The sequence below is a fragment of the Pyrgilauda ruficollis genome, unplaced genomic scaffold, assembly GCF_017590135.1.
Source record: "Pyrgilauda ruficollis isolate IOZ18807 unplaced genomic scaffold, ASM1759013v1 scaffold162, whole genome shotgun sequence".
Taxonomy (NCBI): domain Eukaryota; kingdom Metazoa; phylum Chordata; class Aves; order Passeriformes; family Passeridae; genus Pyrgilauda; species Pyrgilauda ruficollis.
The window spans coordinates 104793-124143 of NW_024514987.1; the positions used below are offsets into that span (position 1 = coordinate 104793).

At 66.7% G+C, this 19351-nt stretch overlaps 3 protein-coding genes across 11 annotated transcripts; 1 reads left to right on the top strand and 2 right to left on the bottom strand.

Annotated features, from left to right (window-relative positions):
- The first annotated feature begins 1602 nt into the window (after positions 1–1602).
- EXTL1 (exostosin like glycosyltransferase 1) lies at positions 1603–9851 on the top strand. Its single transcript, XM_041463170.1, has 11 exons — positions 1603–2235; positions 2410–3653; positions 6467–6560; positions 6641–6748; positions 7149–7268; positions 7356–7488; positions 7574–7692; positions 7983–8078; positions 8288–8408; positions 8450–8716; positions 8950–9851. Exons 2-11 carry the CDS (start codon positions 2719–2721, stop codon positions 9417–9419), a joined length of 2463 nt encoding a protein of 820 aa, XP_041319104.1. The 5' UTR covers positions 1603–2235; positions 2410–2718; the 3' UTR covers positions 9420–9851.
- A 133-nt stretch (positions 9852–9984) lies between these two features.
- Positions 9985–14268, bottom strand: SLC30A2 (solute carrier family 30 member 2). 5 transcript variants are annotated; one of them, XM_041463120.1, is made up of 9 exons: positions 14128–14268; positions 13596–13863; positions 12753–12952; positions 12380–12526; positions 11971–12124; positions 11733–11889; positions 11119–11224; positions 10902–11036; positions 9985–10190 (listed from the first exon to the last, which is right to left on the bottom strand). In XM_041463120.1, the coding sequence occupies exons 2-9, from the start codon at positions 13691–13693 to the stop codon at positions 10045–10047; spliced, it is 1143 nt and encodes a 380-aa protein (XP_041319054.1). In that variant the 5' UTR covers positions 13694–13863; positions 14128–14268; the 3' UTR covers positions 9985–10044. The 5 variants fall into 5 exon arrangements, with proteins under 5 accessions (XP_041319054.1, XP_041319055.1, XP_041319053.1 ...); XM_041463121.1 differs by lacking the exons at positions 13596–13863; positions 14128–14268 and adding an exon at positions 13101–13295; XM_041463119.1 differs by lacking the exons at positions 11971–12124; positions 13596–13863; positions 14128–14268 and adding an exon at positions 13101–13584.
- Positions 14269–14414: 146 nt separating this feature from the next.
- On the bottom strand, positions 14415–18035 carry TRIM63 (tripartite motif containing 63). 5 transcript variants are annotated; one of them, XM_041463125.1, is made up of 9 exons: positions 17851–18035; positions 17592–17758; positions 16115–16280; positions 15769–15864; positions 15384–15617; positions 15229–15251; positions 14942–15066; positions 14763–14840; positions 14415–14661 (listed from the first exon to the last, which is right to left on the bottom strand). In XM_041463125.1, the coding sequence occupies exons 1-9, from the start codon at positions 18007–18009 to the stop codon at positions 14648–14650; spliced, it is 1062 nt and encodes a 353-aa protein (XP_041319059.1). In that variant the 5' UTR covers positions 18010–18035; the 3' UTR covers positions 14415–14647. The 5 variants fall into 5 exon arrangements, with proteins under 5 accessions (XP_041319059.1, XP_041319061.1, XP_041319058.1 ...); XM_041463127.1 differs by having other exon boundaries at positions 14415–14658; positions 14763–14837; positions 16115–16283; XM_041463124.1 differs by having other exon boundaries at positions 14763–14837; positions 16115–16283.
- Positions 18036–19351: the final 1316 nt, after the last annotated feature.

Sequence of the window (19351 nt, forward strand, 5' to 3'; positions counted from 1 at the left end):
TGTCACCATCACCAAACCACAGCTCCCAGTGCCCCCAGTTCAGGGCACACCCCAGTGCCCCCGTGGCCCCTCCGTGGGCAGCACCCCGAGCCCAGGGCTGCCCTGTCCGTGTCTGTACCCAGCCGGGTCCCTGTCCCTGGGAATGTCCCCCTGTCCCCCCCAGAGGCCAGCGGTGCCCCGGGGCTCTCGCTGCCCATCCCCACGTTCCCTGTCCTTAATCCTCTTTGTGGAGCTCAAGCGGCCCCAGGTCCCCAGTAATCCCCTCTGCGGCCGGGGATTAATTCCCTGCGGGGCCGAGCCAGCCAGGCTGGCAAATAAATACCCAAAGGTTCGGTGAAAACCGTCTGTGCCAAGCTCCCCCTCACACAGCCCCACCCCACGCTCCCTGGGTGACTGGGGAAACTGAGGCACGCGCTGGGCGCTGGACAGAGCCCTGGGATTGTCACAACCCGTGTCCCCCGGGGCTGGGGGAGGAAGGGGCACCGCAGCCCGTGCCCTCAGCCGCGGATCCAGCCGCAGGCGGAGGCTGCCCGGGCTGTCCCGCCCGTGGCCGGCATCCAGCGCTCCGGTCCCGGCTTGCCCGGCCGGCGGGGCCCGGCGAGGGCGGCGGCCGCGGATGCCGGGACGGGGCGGGAGAGACGAGCCCCGACCTGTCCGTGCCGCCAGGCCCAGCCCAGCCCGGCTCCGGGAACGGGGTCAGCCTCCCCGGCACCCCCAAATCACCCGGGCAAAGCCACCCTGGGAGAGGGTCCTGGGTGGAGGTGACGGTGACAACTCGGCCGTCCTGCTCTTGCTTCAGAGTGAGCCCAGCGGGGCCGGGGGGTGCGCTGGGGAGCCCCGGGGGTCCTGGTTCTGCGGGGACCCCGCGCTGGGCTCACAGGGACCGTCTGAGCTGGGGTCAGGCCAGGCTGGGACCGATCTCTGTCCCCTGGGACACAGGGGGACAACGGGGACACAGAGGGACAGGGGGACACGGGGACAGAGGGACACAGGGACAGGTCGACACAGGGGGACACAGGGACAGGGAGACAGGGGGGACACAGCGCCAGGGACACAGAGGGACAGGGGGACACGGGGACAGGGGAACACAGGGACAGGGGGACAGGGGTCCATGGGGACACGGGGACAGGGGACACAGAGACAGGGGGACACAGGGACAGGGGTCCATGGGGACACGGGGACAGGGGGACACAGGGGAACAGGGGGGACACAGCGCCAGGGACACAGAGGGACAGGGGTCCATGGGGACAGGGGAACACGGGGACAAGGGACCATGGGAACAAGCGGACAGGGGGACATGGGTCCATGGGGACACAGGGGCAGGGCTTCATGGGGACATGGGGACAGGGGACCATAGGGACAGGGGGACACGGGGGGACACGGGGGGACACGGGGGGACACGGGGCTCAGCCCCGGCCCCCCCGGGGATCCCCCCCGTCCCACGTGGGCACGGCCAATGGGCGCGCGCTGCGGGGCGGGGCTCCGCCGGTCACGCCCACTCATTTGAGCGGAGAGCCAATGGGAGATCGGGGTCGGTGCAATCCGGGGAGGGGGCGGGGCCAGGGCGCCGTGTAACAGATGCGGGCGGGGGGGGCACGTGGAGCGCGGGGGGGACGCGGAACCACCGGGACCGGGGACACGGGGACACGGGGACAGCGACACGGACACGGGGACAGCCAGCCCCGCGGGGACTGACCGGCGGACAGCGCACAGCCAGCTCCCCGAGGGACAGGGGACAGCCAGCCCTGGGCGGGACAGACACACGGACGGACGAGGGACAACCAGATCTGGGAGGGGTCAGGGGACAGAGAGTCCCGAAAGGACAGACGGACAGGGGACAGCCAGCTCCGAGGGGGGCAGGGGACGGCGGGACAGTTAGCCCCGGAGGGGACAGACAGACGGACAGGGGACAGTCCCGAGGAGGGACAGGAGGACAGCGCAGAGCAGCCGGGGTCTTGGACAGGCACCGGGGGGACACGGGAACAGGGAGCCCAGCGCAGGGACAGACGGACAGGGTGACAAGGGGGACGCCCAGCGCCCCGGGAGCGGGGCTGTGCCGAGCCTCCCGCAGCGGCTCCTCCGCCCGGCCGCGCACCGGGAGCCCGGCGGGGCCGCTCGGCGGCTGCTCCGCCGCCTTCCCCGGTCGGGGATGCAGCCCGGAGCCGCGGGCAGGCGGCGATCGGGGCTCCGCGACACGGCTGCCCGACACCCACCCGGAGCCGCGAGTCCCCGAAGGTAACGGGGGGACCGGGGGGGAAGGAGCAGGGGAGGGAGGGGGGTTTGTTCCCAGGGTTTTATTCCCCAGGGAGCTGGGGAGGGGAGTCCCGCCGCAGGGATGTGTGGAGCCACTTGTGGTGACACGGCTGGCGGCGACAGGACGGTGGCGACGCGACCTCTCCCTTTCTCCAGGGATTTGAAGCTGGGTCAAGCGATGGAAATGTCATTGTCGCGGCTCGGGGGCCCGGAGAAGTGAGCGGCTGGGACACCGGGGCACCGGGCTCTGCTCTGCAGCCAGACACCGGGACTGTCCCGAGAAACCAGCACAGCCCTGGGCAGAGCGGGCAGAAAGTGGGGACTGTCACAGACTTCAGGGACACAGGACAGTACCTGGGGCCAGGAGCTGTCCCACCACCCACTCGGGACTGGGAACGTCGGCCTCTTGACCGGACTCTGGCACCCACCTGAGCCCGATGAGGAGCTGGGGCTGCGTGTGAACCTATGCAGACCAGGAAGAAATACATTTTCCTGACTTTCCTTGCCTCTTGGCTTCTCCTTTTCTTCTTTGGAGGGGATCAGCTGCGCCGTTTCGCTTTCTTTTCTGGGAGGAAAGCAGAAGCCCGGAGGAGCTGGCCCCGCTGGACGGATCAATCCCTCCTCAAAAGCTTTGCAGACCCCGAGGAGCTGCAGAGGGATGGGGACCCTTCCCTGCTGTCCCCCCGGGAGCGACGGGCGGCGTGGCTGAGCGTCTACAGGAGCAGCAGATGCCGGATGGAAACCTGCTTCGACCTCTCCAGGTGCGAGAGGAACGGCTTCAAAGTGTTCACCTACCCCCAGGAGCGGGGCCAGCCGGTCTCGGAGACCTACAGCAAAATCCTCAGCTCCATCGAGCGCTCCCGCTACCACACGCCGAGGCCCGAGGAAGCGTGCCTCTTCATCCTCGGCATCGACACGCTGGACCGCGACCGCCTCTCGGGCCAGTACGTCCGCAACGTGGACGAGAAAATCCGCGGCTTCCCGCTCTGGAACGGCGGCCGCAACCACCTCATCTTCAACCTCTACTCGGGCACCTGGCCCGGCTACACCGGCGAGCTGGGCTTCGACACCGGCCAGGCCATCCTGGCCAGAGCCAGCTTCGACAGCCGCAGCTTCCGGCCCGGCTTCGACGTCTCCATCCCTCTGTTCCCCAGGGAGCACCCGCAGCGCGGCGGGGACGGGGGGTGGCTGCGGCAGGACTCGGTGCCCCCCAAAAAGAAATACCTGCTGGTGTTCAAGGGGAAGAGGTACCTGACGGGCATCGGCTCCGGCACGCGGAACGCGCTGCACCACATCCACAACGGGAAGGACATCATCTCCCTCACCACCTGCAAGCACGGCAAAGACTGGGAGAGGCACAAGGACACGCGCTGCGACAAGGACAATGTCGACTATGAAAGGTGAGTCGGAGATGGGGGGGAAAGGGGGGTCTGGGGCGATGGGATGCCCCAGAAGTGTCCCTGCCTCTCTGCGGGGCGCAGCCGTGACGGTCTGTGCGGCTGGGCCTCTGGAGAGGGAGGTTTTGGGTTCTCCTGAAGGGGATGAGGGTCTCATGGCACGGTGGGGAGCGAGGCGCTGCCTGCTCAGGGCTTTCCAGCTCTGTATTAAAGTTGGAGTAATCTGGCCAGAGCGGCTCTTATCTGCAATCGCTGCCACCGCCTCTAATACGATTTCCCTTTTTTCCAAACGCTGATGAATGACGCTTTTCTTCTCCCCCCTCCTGCTCTCCCCCAATATAAACGTTTCTCTTGGAGATGAGCCCGAAACTTCCCCCCCTCACTGGCTCCACTGAAAATCCCACAAAACTGGCGGGTCTGTGGGCGTCCCAGTGTGGGCAGCCCCGAGCTTAATTGGTGGTGGTGGGTGGGGGTCCCCCTGCGTCCCCCATCAGAAATGGACACGGTGGCAGCAGCATGGGATGGGCGCACTGGTGGAAAAATTGGGGGTACAAAGTTCTGTGAGTTTGGGGGCTCCATTCTGCAGGGACGCATGCCAGCTCCTCACCTCCCCATCCAACTACTTGAGACCCATCATAGCTGCTGAATTCAGGGTTGTAAACACGGAGCCCATCCCACAGACAATGGGCAGGTGCCCATCCCACTGCCTGGGGACATCCCCCAGCCACCCGGCTGGAGAGCAGATGGGGAGAGGCCACGCTGGGCATCATCCTCAAAGCGTCTTAGGAGGTACTGGGAGGTAAAAGTGGAACTGGGGTGCTGGCACTGGGATTAGCCAGGGCTTTGGGGTGGGTCAGGCACCACATGGCCCTGTCTGGAGGGTGCCACCAGCCCAGCAGGGTCAGCACTTGTAGCAAAGTCTCCTTGGGATGGGGCATCTCAGGACAGCGGGGTTGGCAGGACAGGGGGCCCAAGGTCAGCCCCACGCCGTGCCAAGGGACAGCGGGATGAGAATTCCCCCTCATCCACCCACCCAGGTAATCCCCTAATGCTGTTTGCAAACACAGGGAGATTTACACCTCTCCCAGGATGGCTTTGGCCAGGGGATCCATGTGGAACACGTGGCAGAGGCAGCGTGCTCTGTGTGACCCCGAGCCTCTGCCGCCCTGCTCGTCCCTGTGGGACACTGAGCACAAACCCACGGGCATGGCCACCAGGGCCAGCTCTGCCCGCCCTGCCCTCCTGCCCGGACAGGGGACAGGCCACTCGGACAGGGGACAGGCCAGCAGGGAGGGGACAGAGTGAGACCCCGGTTCACCCGGCGTGTCGGGGGCTGGCACGGTGGAACCCCCTCGGGGAGCAGAGGAAGGCCCTGCTGGGGGTGCCATCATCCTCCTCACGCCCCAGGGGCTGCCCCGAACAATCCGGTTCTGTTCTGGGATAAAGGGCGGCTTGTGGCAGCGCTGCGGAGCGGCCCCGCTGCCCCGCGCTCGGAGCAGCCGGCGCGGGCTGGGAGCGGCTCTGCGGAGCCGCCGGTGCCGGTGGCACCGTGCCCGGCCGGAGCCACGGAGGGGCCTGGCGAGGGGAGCTCGGCTCCTGACAAAACAAGGAAGCCCTGACGGCGATTGCCCGGAAACCGCAGCGCGTCAGGAGCGGAGTGTTTCCATCGGGAGCCTTCGGCCCCGCAGCCCGGCCGGCGCCAGCCCCGCCGCACCGGCTGCGGCCGAGGGCAATTCCCCCCCGGGACCCGCTGCCCACCCGGCCCCGGCAGCGGGAAAGGCCCCCCGGAGCTGCCGGGGGTAAAGGCAAGGTCTGGGGTCCCCAGGAGATGTGACAGCCCGGTCTGGCCCCGGGGATGTGGCTGTCGCTGCTGTGGTTTCATGAGGTTTGAGCTGTCACCCCTCCGGCTGCCCGGCCGGGAGTTTGAGGGTTAACGGGTCAAGGATTTTGGCATCCTTTGGAGACACTGGGGAGGATCATCCAGAGGCGGATTTTATTGTGAAACTCTGTGCCTTGGCATTGGGGCTGATTTCCCACATCCCGGAGCTCTGGGACGTGCCAGCTCCGGGCACCCGCGGAGGGGACACAGCCTCAGCTCCCAGCCTGGCACCAGCGCCGCGTCCCCACCGCGGGACACCCTTCCTCCTGGGACCAGCACATTGCAAGGGCTCTTTTTGGTCTCCCAACCATCCAGCTGGACCACGAGAGTCACCCCCAGCCCCTCCGGGACCGGCTGCCCCTCCCCCGCGGGCAGGAACAGACGGGGTCTGTCCCGACCTAAAGTCAATATTGGATTTTCCGGCGCGGCCGCAGGGACCCGGCAGCGGCCGAGCTTCTCCCAGCACGGCACAGAAGGGGCTTTGAGAGCCCCACGGGCGAGCCCGGCCGGGGGGGCCGCGCTGCCGACACCCACTGCCCCCCCCCGAACGCTGCCAGGGCAGGCAGGGCTGGTCCTGCCCAGCAAGTCTGGGCACGGCACAGGAGTCGCTGCAGTTTCGGGCTCGGGGGCTCGGGTGGTGGCCTTGCGTGGGGTGTCATTGCTGGAGGCTGGGAGGAGCTGGGTCGTGCTTTCAAAGGGAACTGGGGTCCCTTCCTGAGCCCCTCCCTGTTTAAGGGATGCCCGGGTCCATCCCTTCAGCACCCAGGAGGTCTCTGCTCCCACAAAACCAGGGATGTTCAGAGCCAAAATCAGTCCAAACCGATCCTGACCCTGCCCTGGGCTGGCTCCACACCTGGCCGGTGCCAGCAGCACCTCCCGGGGTGCTCACAGGAGGGGAGGGGGCCATGCCTGACCCCCAGCCCATCTCCCACGCCAGGTTTGACTACCAGGAGCTGCTGCACAACTCCACCTTCTGCATCGTGCCCCGGGGCAGGCGCCTGGGCTCCTTCCGCTTCCTCGAGGCTCTGCAGGTACAGGGTGGGCAGGGGGATGGGGCACCCCCTCACCGGGGTCTGGGGGCTCTGTCCCAGCCTGCGGGGTCCCTCCACAGGCCGCCTGCATCCCGGTGCTGCTGAGTGATGGCTGGGAGCTGCCCTTTGCCGAGGCCATCGACTGGGGCAAAGCTGCTGTCGTGGGCAGCGAGAGGCTCCTGCTGCAGGTACCGGCTCCAGATTCTGCCAGCACCAGACCCCAATCCCAGTGCCAGCGGTGGTGGAGCCCCCAGCTGAGTCTGGGGGTGAGCCCCCCGCAGCTGAGCCTGGCAGTGCTCCTGTGGGCAGCTGCGGGAGGGTCTGAGCCAGCCTGGAATGGGGGTCCCACCCCTGCTGCACTCCCAGGGCTCTGTTCATCTCGGGGGGAAGCTGGGAAGGATCTTCCCAGGCACAAACCCTTTGGAATCCCGGGGCTGATCCTGCTCCAGGGAGAGGAGATGCAGCCCCACAGGGGGAGGTGGCACCACCCACAGCAGGGGCTGTCCCGTGGGATGGTTGGAGGGGACACAGGAGCCCATCCTCGAGGGGGGGAGCCGAGGTGAGGACCCCGCTGCTCCCCCGGCACAGATCCCCTCCGCCGTGCGCTGCATCCGCCCCGAGCGCGTGCTGGCCTTCCAGCAGCAGACCCAGTTCCTGTGGGATGCCTACTTCTCCTCCGTGGACAAGATCGTGCACACCACGCTGGAGGTGAGCCCCCCACCCCGAATCCCCCCCCATTCCCAGCTGCCGGGGTCACCGCGGGGGTGCCGGGAGCATCACTCGGGCCTCCGGCAGATCATCAAGGACCGGCTGTCTCCGCACCGCTCCCGCTCCCGCTTCCTCTGGAACGCGCTGCCCGGGGGGCTCCTGGTCCTGCCGGAATTCTCCACCCACCTCGGGGATTTTCCCTTCTACTACCTGCAGCAAGGTAGGACATTGCCTACCCCGGCTGAGCCCCGCAAACTTGGGGTGTGCCCAACACCTTTCCTCTCCCTTTCCCACCCTTTTTTCAGGCTACAGCCCCTCCAAGAAGTTCACGGCTTTCATCCGGACGGTCTCGCAAGCAGGGTCGCTGTCCCAGCCCATCCTCAGGCTCATCCAAGCCGTCTCTGGATCCCAGCACTGCGCCCAGGTGGGAGGAGCAGAGTCCCGAGTGTGCCGGTGCAGCCCCCGAGGATCCGGGGGGATGGTGGGGCTGGTCCTGCGGGTCGCAGAGGGGATGGGTGGGTTTAGGGGTGGAGGGGTGGCTGGTGGTGTCACCTTTGGGCGGGCAGAGCTGTGTCCCAAGCCCTTTGGGGTGGGGGCGGGACCACCTGGGGGTTTATCCTGGTCCAAACTGCCACGAGGTGGTTTTGGGATGGGCTGGGCTGGAACAGAGAACCCAGCCAACCCCTCCGGCCACATCTGTCCTTCCCCTTGCAGATCGTGGTCCTGTGGAACTGCGAGAAGCCACCACCCCCGAGCGGGAAATGGCCCCAGAGCAGCGTGCCTCTGACCATCATCCAGGGCAGGAGGAAGGTGAGGGGGGCAGGACTCTGCCAGGGGGCTGGGACAGGGACAGGGAGCAGGGACAGGGACAGGGAGCTGGGACAGGGGCAGGGAGCTGGGAGAGGGACAGGGAGCTGGGACAGGGACAGGGAGCTGGGACAGGGGCAGGGAGCTGGGACACTGCCAGGGGACTGCAACAGCCACCCCAGGGCACCAACCTGTCCCTCCTCCCTCCACAGCTCAGCGACCGCTTCTTCCCCTTCGGGGTCATCCAGACGGACGCGGTGCTGAGCCTGGACGAGGACACCAGCCTCTCCACCAGCGAGGTGAGGCCACGGCCCCGCGTCCCTCGGACACTCAGTGATCACCACAGGCTGTCCCCATGTCCCCGCGTCCTCCAGGGGCAGCGGCGGTCCCCTCCCCGATGTGCACGGAGAGCAGCGGCTGTGCCGCGGTCAGTGCCCAGATGTGCAGGCTGTGCACGGCCTCCACGCCCCGCACCGCCAGCAGCGTCTCCCGCACGGCGTTGAAATCCATCCCTTTGGGGGTCCCTGCGGGGGCACGGCAGCTCGGGGACGGCCCCACGGCCCCCGTGGGTGCCCCCGCCGCCCACCCCGCCCCGGGGGTCCCTACCCTCCATGAGGACGAGGAGGACATCGCGGAGGATGGTCAGCGTTGTCCCCAGCACCAGCGCGGAGAAGAGGAAGGTGCAGATGGGATCCACGAACTTGTACTGGGGCTGGGGGGGTGCCAGGGGGTGAGACCCCACCGCCACCCCACCCCAAACCCCCATCGGGACCAGCAGGGAGGGCACACGGCCCTGGCTGTCTCACCCTGTGCCTGGCCACGGCCAGGCTGCTGTCCCCGTGTCCCCAGCACCCCCTTTCCCCCCAGCACCCCATTCGGGGGGCTGCGGGGGCCGGGGGGGTCGGCCACATCCCCTCACCCCGTCCTCCCCCCAGGTACTACCACAGCCTCTTCACCGAGTACCTGCCCGCGGGGCTGCGGGAGCTGGTGGACGGGCTGGCCGCCTGCGAGGACATCCTGATGAACGTCCTGGTGGCCGCTGTCACCAAGCTGCCACCCATCAAGGTGACCCAGCGCAAGCAGCTGAAGGAGGGGGTGGCCCAGCAGGCGGGGTGCAGCGATGGGGCTGCGGGGACCCCCCCGGCCCCTCGCTCTGCCCCTGCCCGGGCGGAGGGCACGGCGGGCAGCCCGCGTTCCTCCCAGCCGCAGGACTGCCTCAACCAGCTGGCAGACTGGTTTGGCTACATGCCCCTGGTGCCCTCCCAGCTGCGCCTCGACCCCGTCCTCTTCAAGGACCAGGTCTCCGTCCTGCGCAAGAAATACCCGAGCTTGGAGAAGCCATGAGGGCTCCGGGGTCGGGGCGGGCTCCCGGTGCCGCTCCCGGTGCTCGGAGCCCTCCGGGAGCAGGCTGGCTGCTGACGGGGTTTTACTCGTTATTGGGTTTTTTAACAGTGCAATAAAGGAGGGGGGAGTGTAGGATTCAGATGGTGGCTGTGGGGTGTGGGGGAAGCACCGGGAGCACCGGGAGCATCGGCTTTTGGCTGCTCCAACACTTCTGCCTTCGGCACCCTGGAAATAACCCGGGCAGCCCCCCCAGCCCTGCGGGGAGGGAGAGTCCTTCACCTTCCCGAGAGCAAACAGAGGAGCGATAAGAGCTGTGTGTGACCTCCCTCCCCGGCTCCAGCTGGGTGTCCCGCAGTCCCCGGGCAGCCCAGCACCCCATCGCCTCGCAGCGCTCCCCGGAGAAGGGAAAAGGCGTGTTCCAGCTGGCTTTCCTCCCAGCTGAATAGAAATACGGAATTATTAGGTGGCCTCCAACAGCCACCCTCAGGCTGCCGCAGCCCTGGGTCTGTCCTTGGCTCCTGCCGATAGCGGAGATAACACCCAGACCCAACATCCCCCCGCGCACCCCGTGTGCTCTGCTTTATTTGCCGCACATGAAAAGCGCCCCGCGCCGCGGGGGCGGGGGTCAGTCGCGGGGGGGCTGGCATTCCCGGCAGTCCCGCATCTCCTCGGAGTAGCTCTCCACCTGGATGGTGGTGCTGTGGAAGCGGAAGGCGCCCTGCAGCCGGGAGCTCGCCTCCTCCAGCACCTCCTGCGCGCTGGCAGCCGCGTCTGCGAGGGGAGAGGCCGCGGGTGGGGGGGTGCGGGGAGACCCCGGCCCTCCCCGCCCGCTGTGACACCCACTGAGGGAGACGTGCACCCAGAGCAGCTGCTCTGGCACCCCTGTCCCCCGTTGTGACACTCACTGATGGCTCTGGCACCCTTGTCCCCATGTTGTGACATTCCCTGGTGGCTCTGTCCCCCCATAGTTACACTCACTGGTGGCTCTGGCACACCTGTCCCCGTGTTTTGACACTCACTGTGGCTCTGTCCCCACACTGTGACACTCCCTGATGGCTCTGTCCCCCTGCTGTGACCCTCACTGTGGCCCTGTCCCCCTGTGTGACACTCCCTGGTGGCTTTGTCCCCCTCGCTGCAATACTCATGGTGGCTCTGTCCCCCTGTGTGACCCTCATGGTGGCCCTGTGTCACTCACTGATGGCCCTGTCCTCCTGTGTGACCCTCACGGTGGCCCTGTCCCCCTGTGTGTCACACCCTGGTGGCCCTGTCCCCCTGCGTGTCACTCACTGATGGCCCTGTCCCCCTGTGTGTCACTCCCTGGCACCCCTGTCCCCCCGTGTGACCCTCCCGGCGGCCCTGTGTCACTCACTGATGGCCCTGTCCCCCTGTGTGTCACTCCCTGGCACCCCTGTCCCCCTGTGTGTCAGTCCCTGGCGGCCCTGTCCCCCCGTGTGACCCTCCCGGCGGCCCTGTGTCACTCACTGATGGCGATGTGCACGGAGAGCAGCGGCTGTGCCGCGGTCAGTGCCCAGATGTGCAGGCTGTGCACGGCCTCCACGCCCCGCACCGCCAGCAGCGTCTCCCGCACGGCGTTGAAATCCATCCCTTTGGGGGTCCCTGCGGGGGCACGGCAGCTCAGGGACGGCCCCACGGCCCCCGTGGGTGCCCCCGCCGCCCACCCCGCCCCGGGGGTCCCTACCCTCCATGAGGACGAGGAGGACATCGCGGAGGATGGTCAGCGTTGTCCCCAGCACCAGCGCGGAGAAGAGGAAGGTGCAGATGGGATCCACGAACTTGTACTGGGGCTGGGGGGGTGCCAGGGGGTGAGACCCCACCGCCACCCCACCCCAAACCCCCATCGGGACCAGCAGGGAGGGCACACGGCCCTGGCTGTCTCACCCTGTGCCTGGCCACGGCCAGGCTGCTGTCCCCGTGTCCCCAGCACCCCCTTTCCCCCCAGCACCCCATTTACCCCCCGCATCCTCCTTGCCTCCAGCACCCCCTTTGCCCTCAGCACCCCCTTTGTCCCCAAAACCCCCTTTTCCCCCTGCAACCCCTTTGTCCACAGCACCCCGTTTGCCCCCAGCACCCCCTTTTCCCCCAGTACTCTGTTTCTCCTCAGCACCCCCTTTGCCCCCAGCACGCCCTTTGACCCCTGCACCCCCTTTATGCCCAGCACCCACTTTTCCCCTAGCACCCCATTTTCCCCCATCTTCCCCTTTTCCCCCAGCTCCCCCTTTGCCCCCATCATCCCCTTTGCCCCCAGCTCCCCCTTTGCCCCCAGCACCCCGTTTTCCCGCAGCACCCCCGGACCTTGAAGAAGATGATGTAGGAGGCGACGAGGACGCCGACGCTCTGCAGCAGGTCGCCCAGCACGTGCACGAAGGCGGCGCGGACGCTGGCACTGGGCGGCTCGCCCGCTGCCCCGTGGCTGTGCCCGTGCCCGGTCTGGTGCAGAGCCAGCCCCATCCTGCGGGCAGGGCACTGCTGACACCCCGGGGCCCGGCGGCCTCAGGGAGGGGACACCCCGCGACAGTGTGGCAGCACGTACACGATGTTGACGGCCACGGCGCAGGCCGAGGTGATGAGCATGACCCCGCCCTCGATGTCGTAGTCACCCGAGAGCAGGCGCTGGGCCCCCAGGTAGACCAGGACCCCCGTCACCACCCAGATGGAGAGCACGGAGAGCAGGGCCCCCAGGATCTCTGCAAAGAGAACCCCCCCGCCCCATCGCTGCCTCACTGCCGTGCCACCCCCAGCACCATCCCCGGCAGGGCTGGGCACGGCGGGGACACCCAGCACCCATCCTCGGGATGCTCCTTGCACAGGGCTGGCAGAGCCTCTGCCTTGCCTTGTTCAGGGTGCCAGAACTTAGCCAGGGCTCCCCAGGCCCCTCAGGGCACCCCGAAACCCCTGGACCACGTGGGGAGGGCACCCCCGGGGCGGTGCCACCGCGTTACCTGCCCGGTGCCATCCGAAGTTCATGGTTTTGGTGGGGGGCCGTGAGGACACCCAGAGTGCAAAGAGGCTGATCATGATGCTGGCAAAGTCCGTCAGCAGGTGGGCAGCGTCCGTCAGGATGGCCAGGCTGTGTGCCAGGTACCCACCTGTGGACACGGGACATCGGGGGACATCGGGGGGACACGGCAGGGAGCTGGCACAGATCAGCTCACCCCGTGCCACAGGGGGGGTCCCGCTGGGTGTTCTGACCCACAGAAAGCCAACGGGAGCTCTGGCAGCACCCTCAGCAGGGAACCAGGACACGAGGGGCTCTGGGTGGCCTCTCGGGGTGACCCCACGGGGACCCCAAGGCAGCCGGCACCCAGCACTCACCCACGGCTTCCCCCACCATGAAGAAGAGGCAGATGCCAGCGGCCAGGTAGAGCTTCCTCCGCGCCCGCTGCTGCTGGCCGGGGTGGCCGCCAGCCCCCCGCGTGTGGCAGTGCTGGCCACGCCGTGTCCCCAGCTCCAGGGCGGGCTCCTGTCCCCGCTCCGCGCTCTGCCCGTCCCTCCGCGCAGCCCCCGCGTAGCCCCTGCCGGCCAAAGCGCGGCTTGGGGCTGGGGGGCTTCGGCCGGACCCTGAGTGCTCCCCCCCCAGCCCCTTCCCCCGGCCAGACCCCACTGGGGAGCCGCACAGGAGAGGGGGCACGACACCCCCGGCCCCCCCTGGCACCCCCGTACCCGCCTGTGCCCTCGCTCAGGAGGTGCCGCTTCTCGTCGCCGGCTGCCATCCTCCTCCGGGGCCGGGGGGGTCGGCGCGGGTGACCCCGGCGTGTGGCCGGCGCTGGTGGCAGCCGGTGGCCTTGGCTCGTGTGAAGAGCCGGGATTCGTGTGCAAATCCCGGCTGGAGGAGGGACGGCCAAGCCGGCTGCAAAGCGCCCGCGGAGCCTGCCCCGGGCTGGGCCCCCTCGCCCGGCAGCCGGGGGGCTGCTGTGGGGAGGGGATTGCTCTGCGACCCCCTCCCCGAGCGCCCCCAGGAGCTGCGCACCCGGGCTGGGTGCAGGGCAGATGGAATGGCCCCATGTCCCCTCCAAAGGCACGCGGTGACCCCCCCCTCCCCGCTTTGGGGAGCCCTCGGAACCCCCCAGTTTGGATCCAGCCGTGTGATGGATGAGCCTGGACCCCCCCTCCACAGCAGAGACTCCTGCCCCGCCCTGGGTGAGCAGCGTTAATTACCCTGGCGCTAATTGCCCTTGTGGCTCAGCTCCGGTGCTGCCTCGGTTTCCCCTCGGTCCCCTCTGAGCAGAACTCATGTTTTTGCAGGAGAAAAGCATTTATGGGGCACCTTTGCGTTTAGGATGTATTATTAGCATTTACGGTGTGTTTTCCCATCCAAGGTGTTTTTCTGAGCTCAGTCAGCAGCAAACCAGCAGCTCGATGCCGAAACCATCCCCATTTCGGGGGCTGGCCCAGCCTGGAGCATCCCCAGCCCGCCTCGTGCCACCTCTCCAGCCCACGGCAATTCAGCTCCGGGTGCTGCCTCGATTTCCCCTCGGCCCCCTCTGAGCAGGGCTCATGTTTTTGCAGGAGAAAAGCATTTATGGGGCACCTTTGCGTTTAGGATGTATTATTAGCATTTACGGTGTGTTTTCCCATCCAAGGTGTTTTTCTGAGCTCAGTCAGCAGCAAACCAGCAGCTCGATGCCGAAACCATCCCCATTTCGGGGGCTGGCCCAGCCTGGAGCATCCCCAGCCCGCCTCGTGCCACCTCTCCAGCCCACGGCAAGCTCTGGACAGGACATCCCATCCCCGGGAGATAAATCCTGCCGGGTGCCGACCTGTTACATCCCGGGCGGGCGGCCAGGAGCGGCTGCCAGAGGTGCTAATGAGGCTGGAAATTAAGAGCTGGACCGGAGGTGTCCCTCTGCCACGCCGGCTGCTGGCAGGGACACCGCTGATGGCACCAGCCCGGCAAAGCCATCCCCGGTGCCCACCGCGGGGCTGGCGAGCCGAGAGCGAGAGGCGAGGAAGAAAATAACCACTCAAAGCAGCGGCTTTTCTTTACAAAATACACAAATTTCAAATCCGTGACAATTATATACAAAACAAGGGAATTACAAAACGTGCGGAATTGTCCTATTTGCACCCGTATAGAAAAGTGTCCTGTGCTGGGGCAGCTCCGGCTCTCCAGGCTGCCGGGCCCTGCCCCGTGTCCCCCCCACCCCAAATCCGTCGCCGGACATCCTGTGCCCGGGGGCGTTTCTCCCGCGCCGGCAACGTTGCTGTGGCTACAGGGAAGCTGCCGAGGGAGAGGATGGGGTGATCAAGGAGAGCCCAAGCCCCCAAAGCTCCCCCGTGGGTGCTGAGGGTCCTGGCTGGGCTCAGCCGTGCTCTGCCCCTTACCCATCACTGTCCTCTCGGGCGCTGCGTTCTCTTCCACCTCTTCTTCCTCCCCATCAAAGTATTCCTCATCTTCCTCTGCTGCAAGCAAGAGGCTAAAGGTCACCAGGAGCCACCGGGAGAAGCGGTGGGTGTCACCAGCTGGGTGGGGGTCGCTAAGGGGGCGCTGGGGGCTGAATTACCGGGCTCGAAGTCCAGGGCGTGCACGGCCTCGGTGAGGTGCTCCAGGCTCACGGAGAAGGCGTCCATGCTCTCGTAGCCCTGCTCGATCTTGTCCAGGCGACCACCCTTGGAGGCTTCCACGATCCTGGGCAGGGAGAGCACGGGGGTCTGTGTGTGTGTCCCTGTCCCCTCGCTGAGCTGGGGACACCAGGGGCACCAGGGCAGGGGGGGTCAGGGCAGCCCCCGCTGGCCAAATCCTGCCCCGGGGGGTTTGGATCATGGAGATTCCCCCGGTTTGAGCACTTACGTTTTTATGAGCTGCTTGGCATTCTGTGGAGAGAGAGAAAAGGGGAAGGAGGAGGAGGAGGAGAAGAGGGAGGAAGAGGAGGTGAGTGAAGCCACAGCAGCCAGCAGGCCGTCCCCAGCAGTGGGACCCCACGGGGCGGGTCTGGGGGGTCTCACCATGAGGAAGGCAGCCCCCCCGGTCTCCTCGGCTGCCTGGATGGCAGTCTCCACCAGCCGGCTCGACTTCTCCAGCTGCTCCTTGTACTGGCAGATGAGGCTCTGGATGAAGGCGGTCTTGTCCGCCTGCTCCCGGGAGATGCGCTGCAGCAGCTCCGCCTTCTTCTCCTCCAGCAGCGCCGCCAGAGCGTCGAAGCGAGCGCAGAGCTCCCTCTTGGCCGCCTCGCTGTTCTCCTGCGGGGACAAGCGACAAGGGATGCCACCTGCGTGTCCCTCCGGCACCTGCAGCATCCCTGCTCCGCGGGCTCCGCCCCGCTCCCGGCCATGCCCGGCTAAGGTTTCACCCCCGGGTTTTTTGGGGGGCTCCTTTCCCCCCTTTGCTCACCTCGGTGCTCTGGCAGGAGTCCTCCAGCTGGGAGATGATGGTCTGGATCCGGTCATTCCCCGCCACCAGCATGGAGATGCAGTTGTTCAGCTCAGTCTGGCGAGCAGAGAGAGAAGGAGTTTTAACTCCTGTGGGGACAGGAGCTGCTCCCACCCCAGCCCGGGCATTGCTCATCCCCAGCTCTGCTCCTCATCCCTCACCAGCCACGGCTGCTCTAAATATAGTCTGTCTCCTGGGCGAAGTCACCCGGGGGCTATTAATACCCCGTGAGCCAGCCCTGGAGTTATTTGTCACTGTCCCAGCCCGGCACATGGCCCGCAGCCCCCCCGGGTCCCCCCCCAGGCACCTTCTGTCCCTGGAAGACGGTTTGCAGAGGGGCCACCTCGCAGTCCTTGTGGGCACCGAAGACTTTGCACATGGAGCAGGTGGGGACCTCGCAGGTGACGCAGTAGATGTTGATCCGCTCGTCCTCGTGCTCCTTGCACATGGGGTGCTCCCCCTTTTTCAGTGGCCTGCTGGAGAGGGTGGCACGGCCGCGGTGACGTCCCCGTCACGGTGACACCCGCACCGGGGTGATGTCCCCGCTACAGGGAGGCCCCTGCCACCACGGTGTCCCCACTGCAGCGTCACCCCAGCCGTGGTGACACCCCCAAAATCAGATCCCTGGGAAAGAGGCCAGATCCTGGCGTGATCCCACAGCTGCTCCTCGGGAGCCACCGGCCTCTGCGCCTCTGCAAACGCCAGTGTGGCCCAGTTAAAGCCACCGTGGGGCTGGGCATGGCAGCGGGTGGCACTGGGGACGGGGGGGCTGCGATCCAGAGGCGCTGCACCAGTGCCTAATTTTAGCCCTGTGCTGCCCGGATTTATTGTCACCCATCGTGTGACCGGGGTGGGGACACCCAGAAACCCCCGGGGGGTCCCAGACGGGGGCTGCAGCTCAATTGTCCCATCCACAGCGAGGAGGGACATGGGGACAAGCCAGCACTGTGAACCAGGGACAGGCCTGGGCCCCCCGGCCCCCCCAGCCACCTGCCACGTGCCATCGTCCCTGTCCCCATGGCTCTGACACAATATTTACAGCAGTTCAGGGGATTTGGCAGGGGCCGCTGCTCTGCCTCGGGAGCTGTGACCCCTCTGTCCCCCCCAGCGTCATCCCTGTACCCACTGGGCCCCCCCAAGCTGTCCCTGTGCCCCTTATCAGCCCCAGTGCCCGCTGTCACAGCAGAGCCTGGATTCCTTCCCCACACCTCTTATCTGCCACCGAATGTTCCAGCAAGAGCTGGGGGGCAGCAGGACGTGCCACCACCCCCCAGGGACCTGCCACCCCCCTGGGACAGCCAGAGGCACAAACTGCTGGGAGAATTGGGTTGGGGGAGGAAGTTTTGCTTTCGGGGAGGAAGTTTGGGGTCCGGGGAAGAAGTTTTGGGTCTGGGGAGGAAGTTGTGAGTTGCAGGAGGAAGATTTTGGTCGAGAGAGGAAGATTTTGGTCAAGGGAAGGAGATTTTGGTCGAGAGAGGGAGATTTTGGTCAAGGGAGGGAGATTTTGGTCGAGAGAGGGAGATTTTGCTCGAGGGAGGGAGATTTTGGTCGAGAGAGGGAGATTTTCATTGAGGGAGGGAGATTTTGGTCGAGAGATGGAGATTTTGCTTGAGGGAGGGAGATTTGAGTCAGGGAAAGATTTGATTCGGGGGTCACTGAGCAGACAGACCCCAGTGCGATCTCTCGGCGTCTCAGTGCTGCTGCTGGGGCACGGGAAGGAGCCATCCCCACCTCCCCACATCCCCACATCCCCCTGTCCCCCAGGCACGGCCGGCTGTGCCCACCTGGAGCACTCCTGCTTGTAGATGTCGATGATGTTCTCCACCAGCAGGTTCCTCTGCAGCCCGTAGACGCCGTGGCGGTCCAGCAGCACCTCGTGGCGGCACGAGGGGCACCGGAAGCGGCCCCCCGAAATCAGACTGCCCCGGCTCTGCCAGTACGGGTTGGCAGCCTGGGAGGGGGAGATGAACACGGGGAAGGGGTCCCTGAGTGTCCCCACAACAGCCCCGTGTCCCCCCGGCCGGGCGCGGGGACCCCGCTCACCTGGAAGACGTCGTTGGCGCACTTGCGGCAGAGGTTGTGCTGGCAGGGCAGGATCACCACGGGCTTGCTGAACATCTCCAGGCAGATGGGGCAGATCAGCTGCTTCTCCAGGCTCTCCATGGGGTTGCCATCCTGCAGGATACCGCCTTGGAAATCCATGGTGCTCTCCTCGCGGTGCTCTGGCCGCCCCTCGCCCCGCTATTTATGAGTCGCTCGCTGTCACGCGGCTGCCGCTGCCGGCGGTGTCGGGTGTCCCGGGACAGCACCTGTCACACGCTTCTGTGACACGGCGAGGGCCGGTAAACAAGATGGGCACAGGCTGTCCAGGAGGCGCTGCCCGCCCGTGCCGCCGACGTGCCCGGGCTGGAGCTGCGGGGTAAACAGGAGCCATGTGTGGCACGTCCCGCCGCCCCAAAACACAGCACCGGGGCGAGGAGGGGCAAGCGGCAGCCCCCCGGGGTCGTCAGGGCGTTGGGGTGGCTCCAGAGATCTGGCAGAGCTGGCCCAGCCGCAGCAGGGGTGGTTTGTACAGTTCGTGCCTCTCCCCACCCGAACCACGGCCGCTTCTGGGGTGCCAACGCCTCGCCCGTGGCTGCCTGAGGCTGGCAGGGGACAGGCAGCTCTGGGGAGAAAGAGCACCGGCACAGGGATTGCACAGCCATGGCACAGTCCTGGCACAGTCCTGTCATAGCCCTGGCACAGTCCTGTCACAGCCTTGGCACAGCCATGGCACAGGGATGGCACAGCCATGGCAGAGGGATGGCACAGGGATTGCACAGCCATGGCACAGTCCTGGCATAGCCTTGGCACAGTCCTGGCACAGCCGTAGTAGAGCCATGGCATAGCCCTGTCAAAACCCTGGCACAGCCATGGCACAGGGATGGCACAGCCCTGGCCCAGCCATGACCCAGCCCTGGCACAGCCATGTCACAGACCTGGCACAGCTTTAGCACAGCCATGTCACAGCTCTGGCCCAGCCCTGGCACAGTCATGACCCAGCTATGGCACAGGGATGGCACAGCCCTGGCCCAGCCCTGGCACAGCCCTGTCTTAGCCCTGGCCCAGCCCTGGCCCAGCTGGGGTTCCAGATCTGACCCAGAAACGGCCGCGGGGGCAGAGGCTGAGCACAGCCCTGGCTGCAAAGAGCCCCGGGCAGGATCCCCGGCTGGCCGGGGGCCAGGGCTGCCCGGGCAGAGCTGTCAGCACGGGCAGCTGCCCCGGCACAGGGTAACCCTACCCTGGCACCCAGGGTCACAGCGGGGGCACGGGCTGGGGGCTGCGGTGCCCACAGGGACTGCGGGCAGGAGGTGGGGCTGGGGGCAGGGGTACCTGGGTGCAGAGAATGGGGGGCAGGGGTACCTGGGAACACAGGGACGGGGGGCAGGGCTCTGTGAGCACACAGGAACGGGGTGCAGGGGGTACCCATGTGCACAGGAATGGGGTGCAGGGCTCTCTGAGCACACAGGAATGGGGTGCAGGGCTCTGTGAGCACACAGGAACG

Bases quoted from the DNA above. Each gene is read 5' to 3' on its own strand.
- EXTL1 (XM_041463170.1), top strand. From the start codon at position 2,719: ATGCAGACCAGGAAGAAATACATTTTCCTGACTTTCCTTGCCTCTTGG. The intron at 3,654-6,466 runs GTGAGTCGGAGA...CTCCCACGCCAG, and splicing joins GACAATGTCGACTATGAAAG to GTTTGACTACCAGGAGCTGC. The intron at 7,269-7,355 runs GTGAGCCCCCCA...GGCCTCCGGCAG, and splicing joins TCGTGCACACCACGCTGGAG to ATCATCAAGGACCGGCTGTC.
- SLC30A2 (XM_041463118.1), bottom strand. From the start codon at position 13,442: ATGGGGCCATTCCATCTGCCCTGCACCCAGCCCGGGTGCGCAGCTCCT. The intron at 11,225-11,732 runs GTCCGGGGGTGC...GCACCCCCCCAG, and splicing joins CCTACATCATCTTCTTCAAG to CCCCAGTACAAGTTCGTGGA. The intron at 10,191-10,901 runs GTGAGTGACACA...CTCCCCTCGCAG, and splicing joins CTCCGTGCACATCGCCATCA to ACGCGGCTGCCAGCGCGCAG.
- TRIM63 (XM_041463123.1), bottom strand. From the start codon at position 18,009: ATGGATTTCCAAGGCGGTATCCTGCAGGATGGCAACCCCATGGAGAGC. The intron at 15,865-16,114 runs GTGCCTGGGGGG...TCTGCTCGCCAG, and splicing joins CCGTCTTCCAGGGACAGAAG to ACTGAGCTGAACAACTGCAT. The intron at 15,618-15,768 runs GTGAGCAAAGGG...TTGTCCCCGCAG, and splicing joins ACTCCTGCCAGAGCACCGAG to GAGAACAGCGAGGCGGCCAA.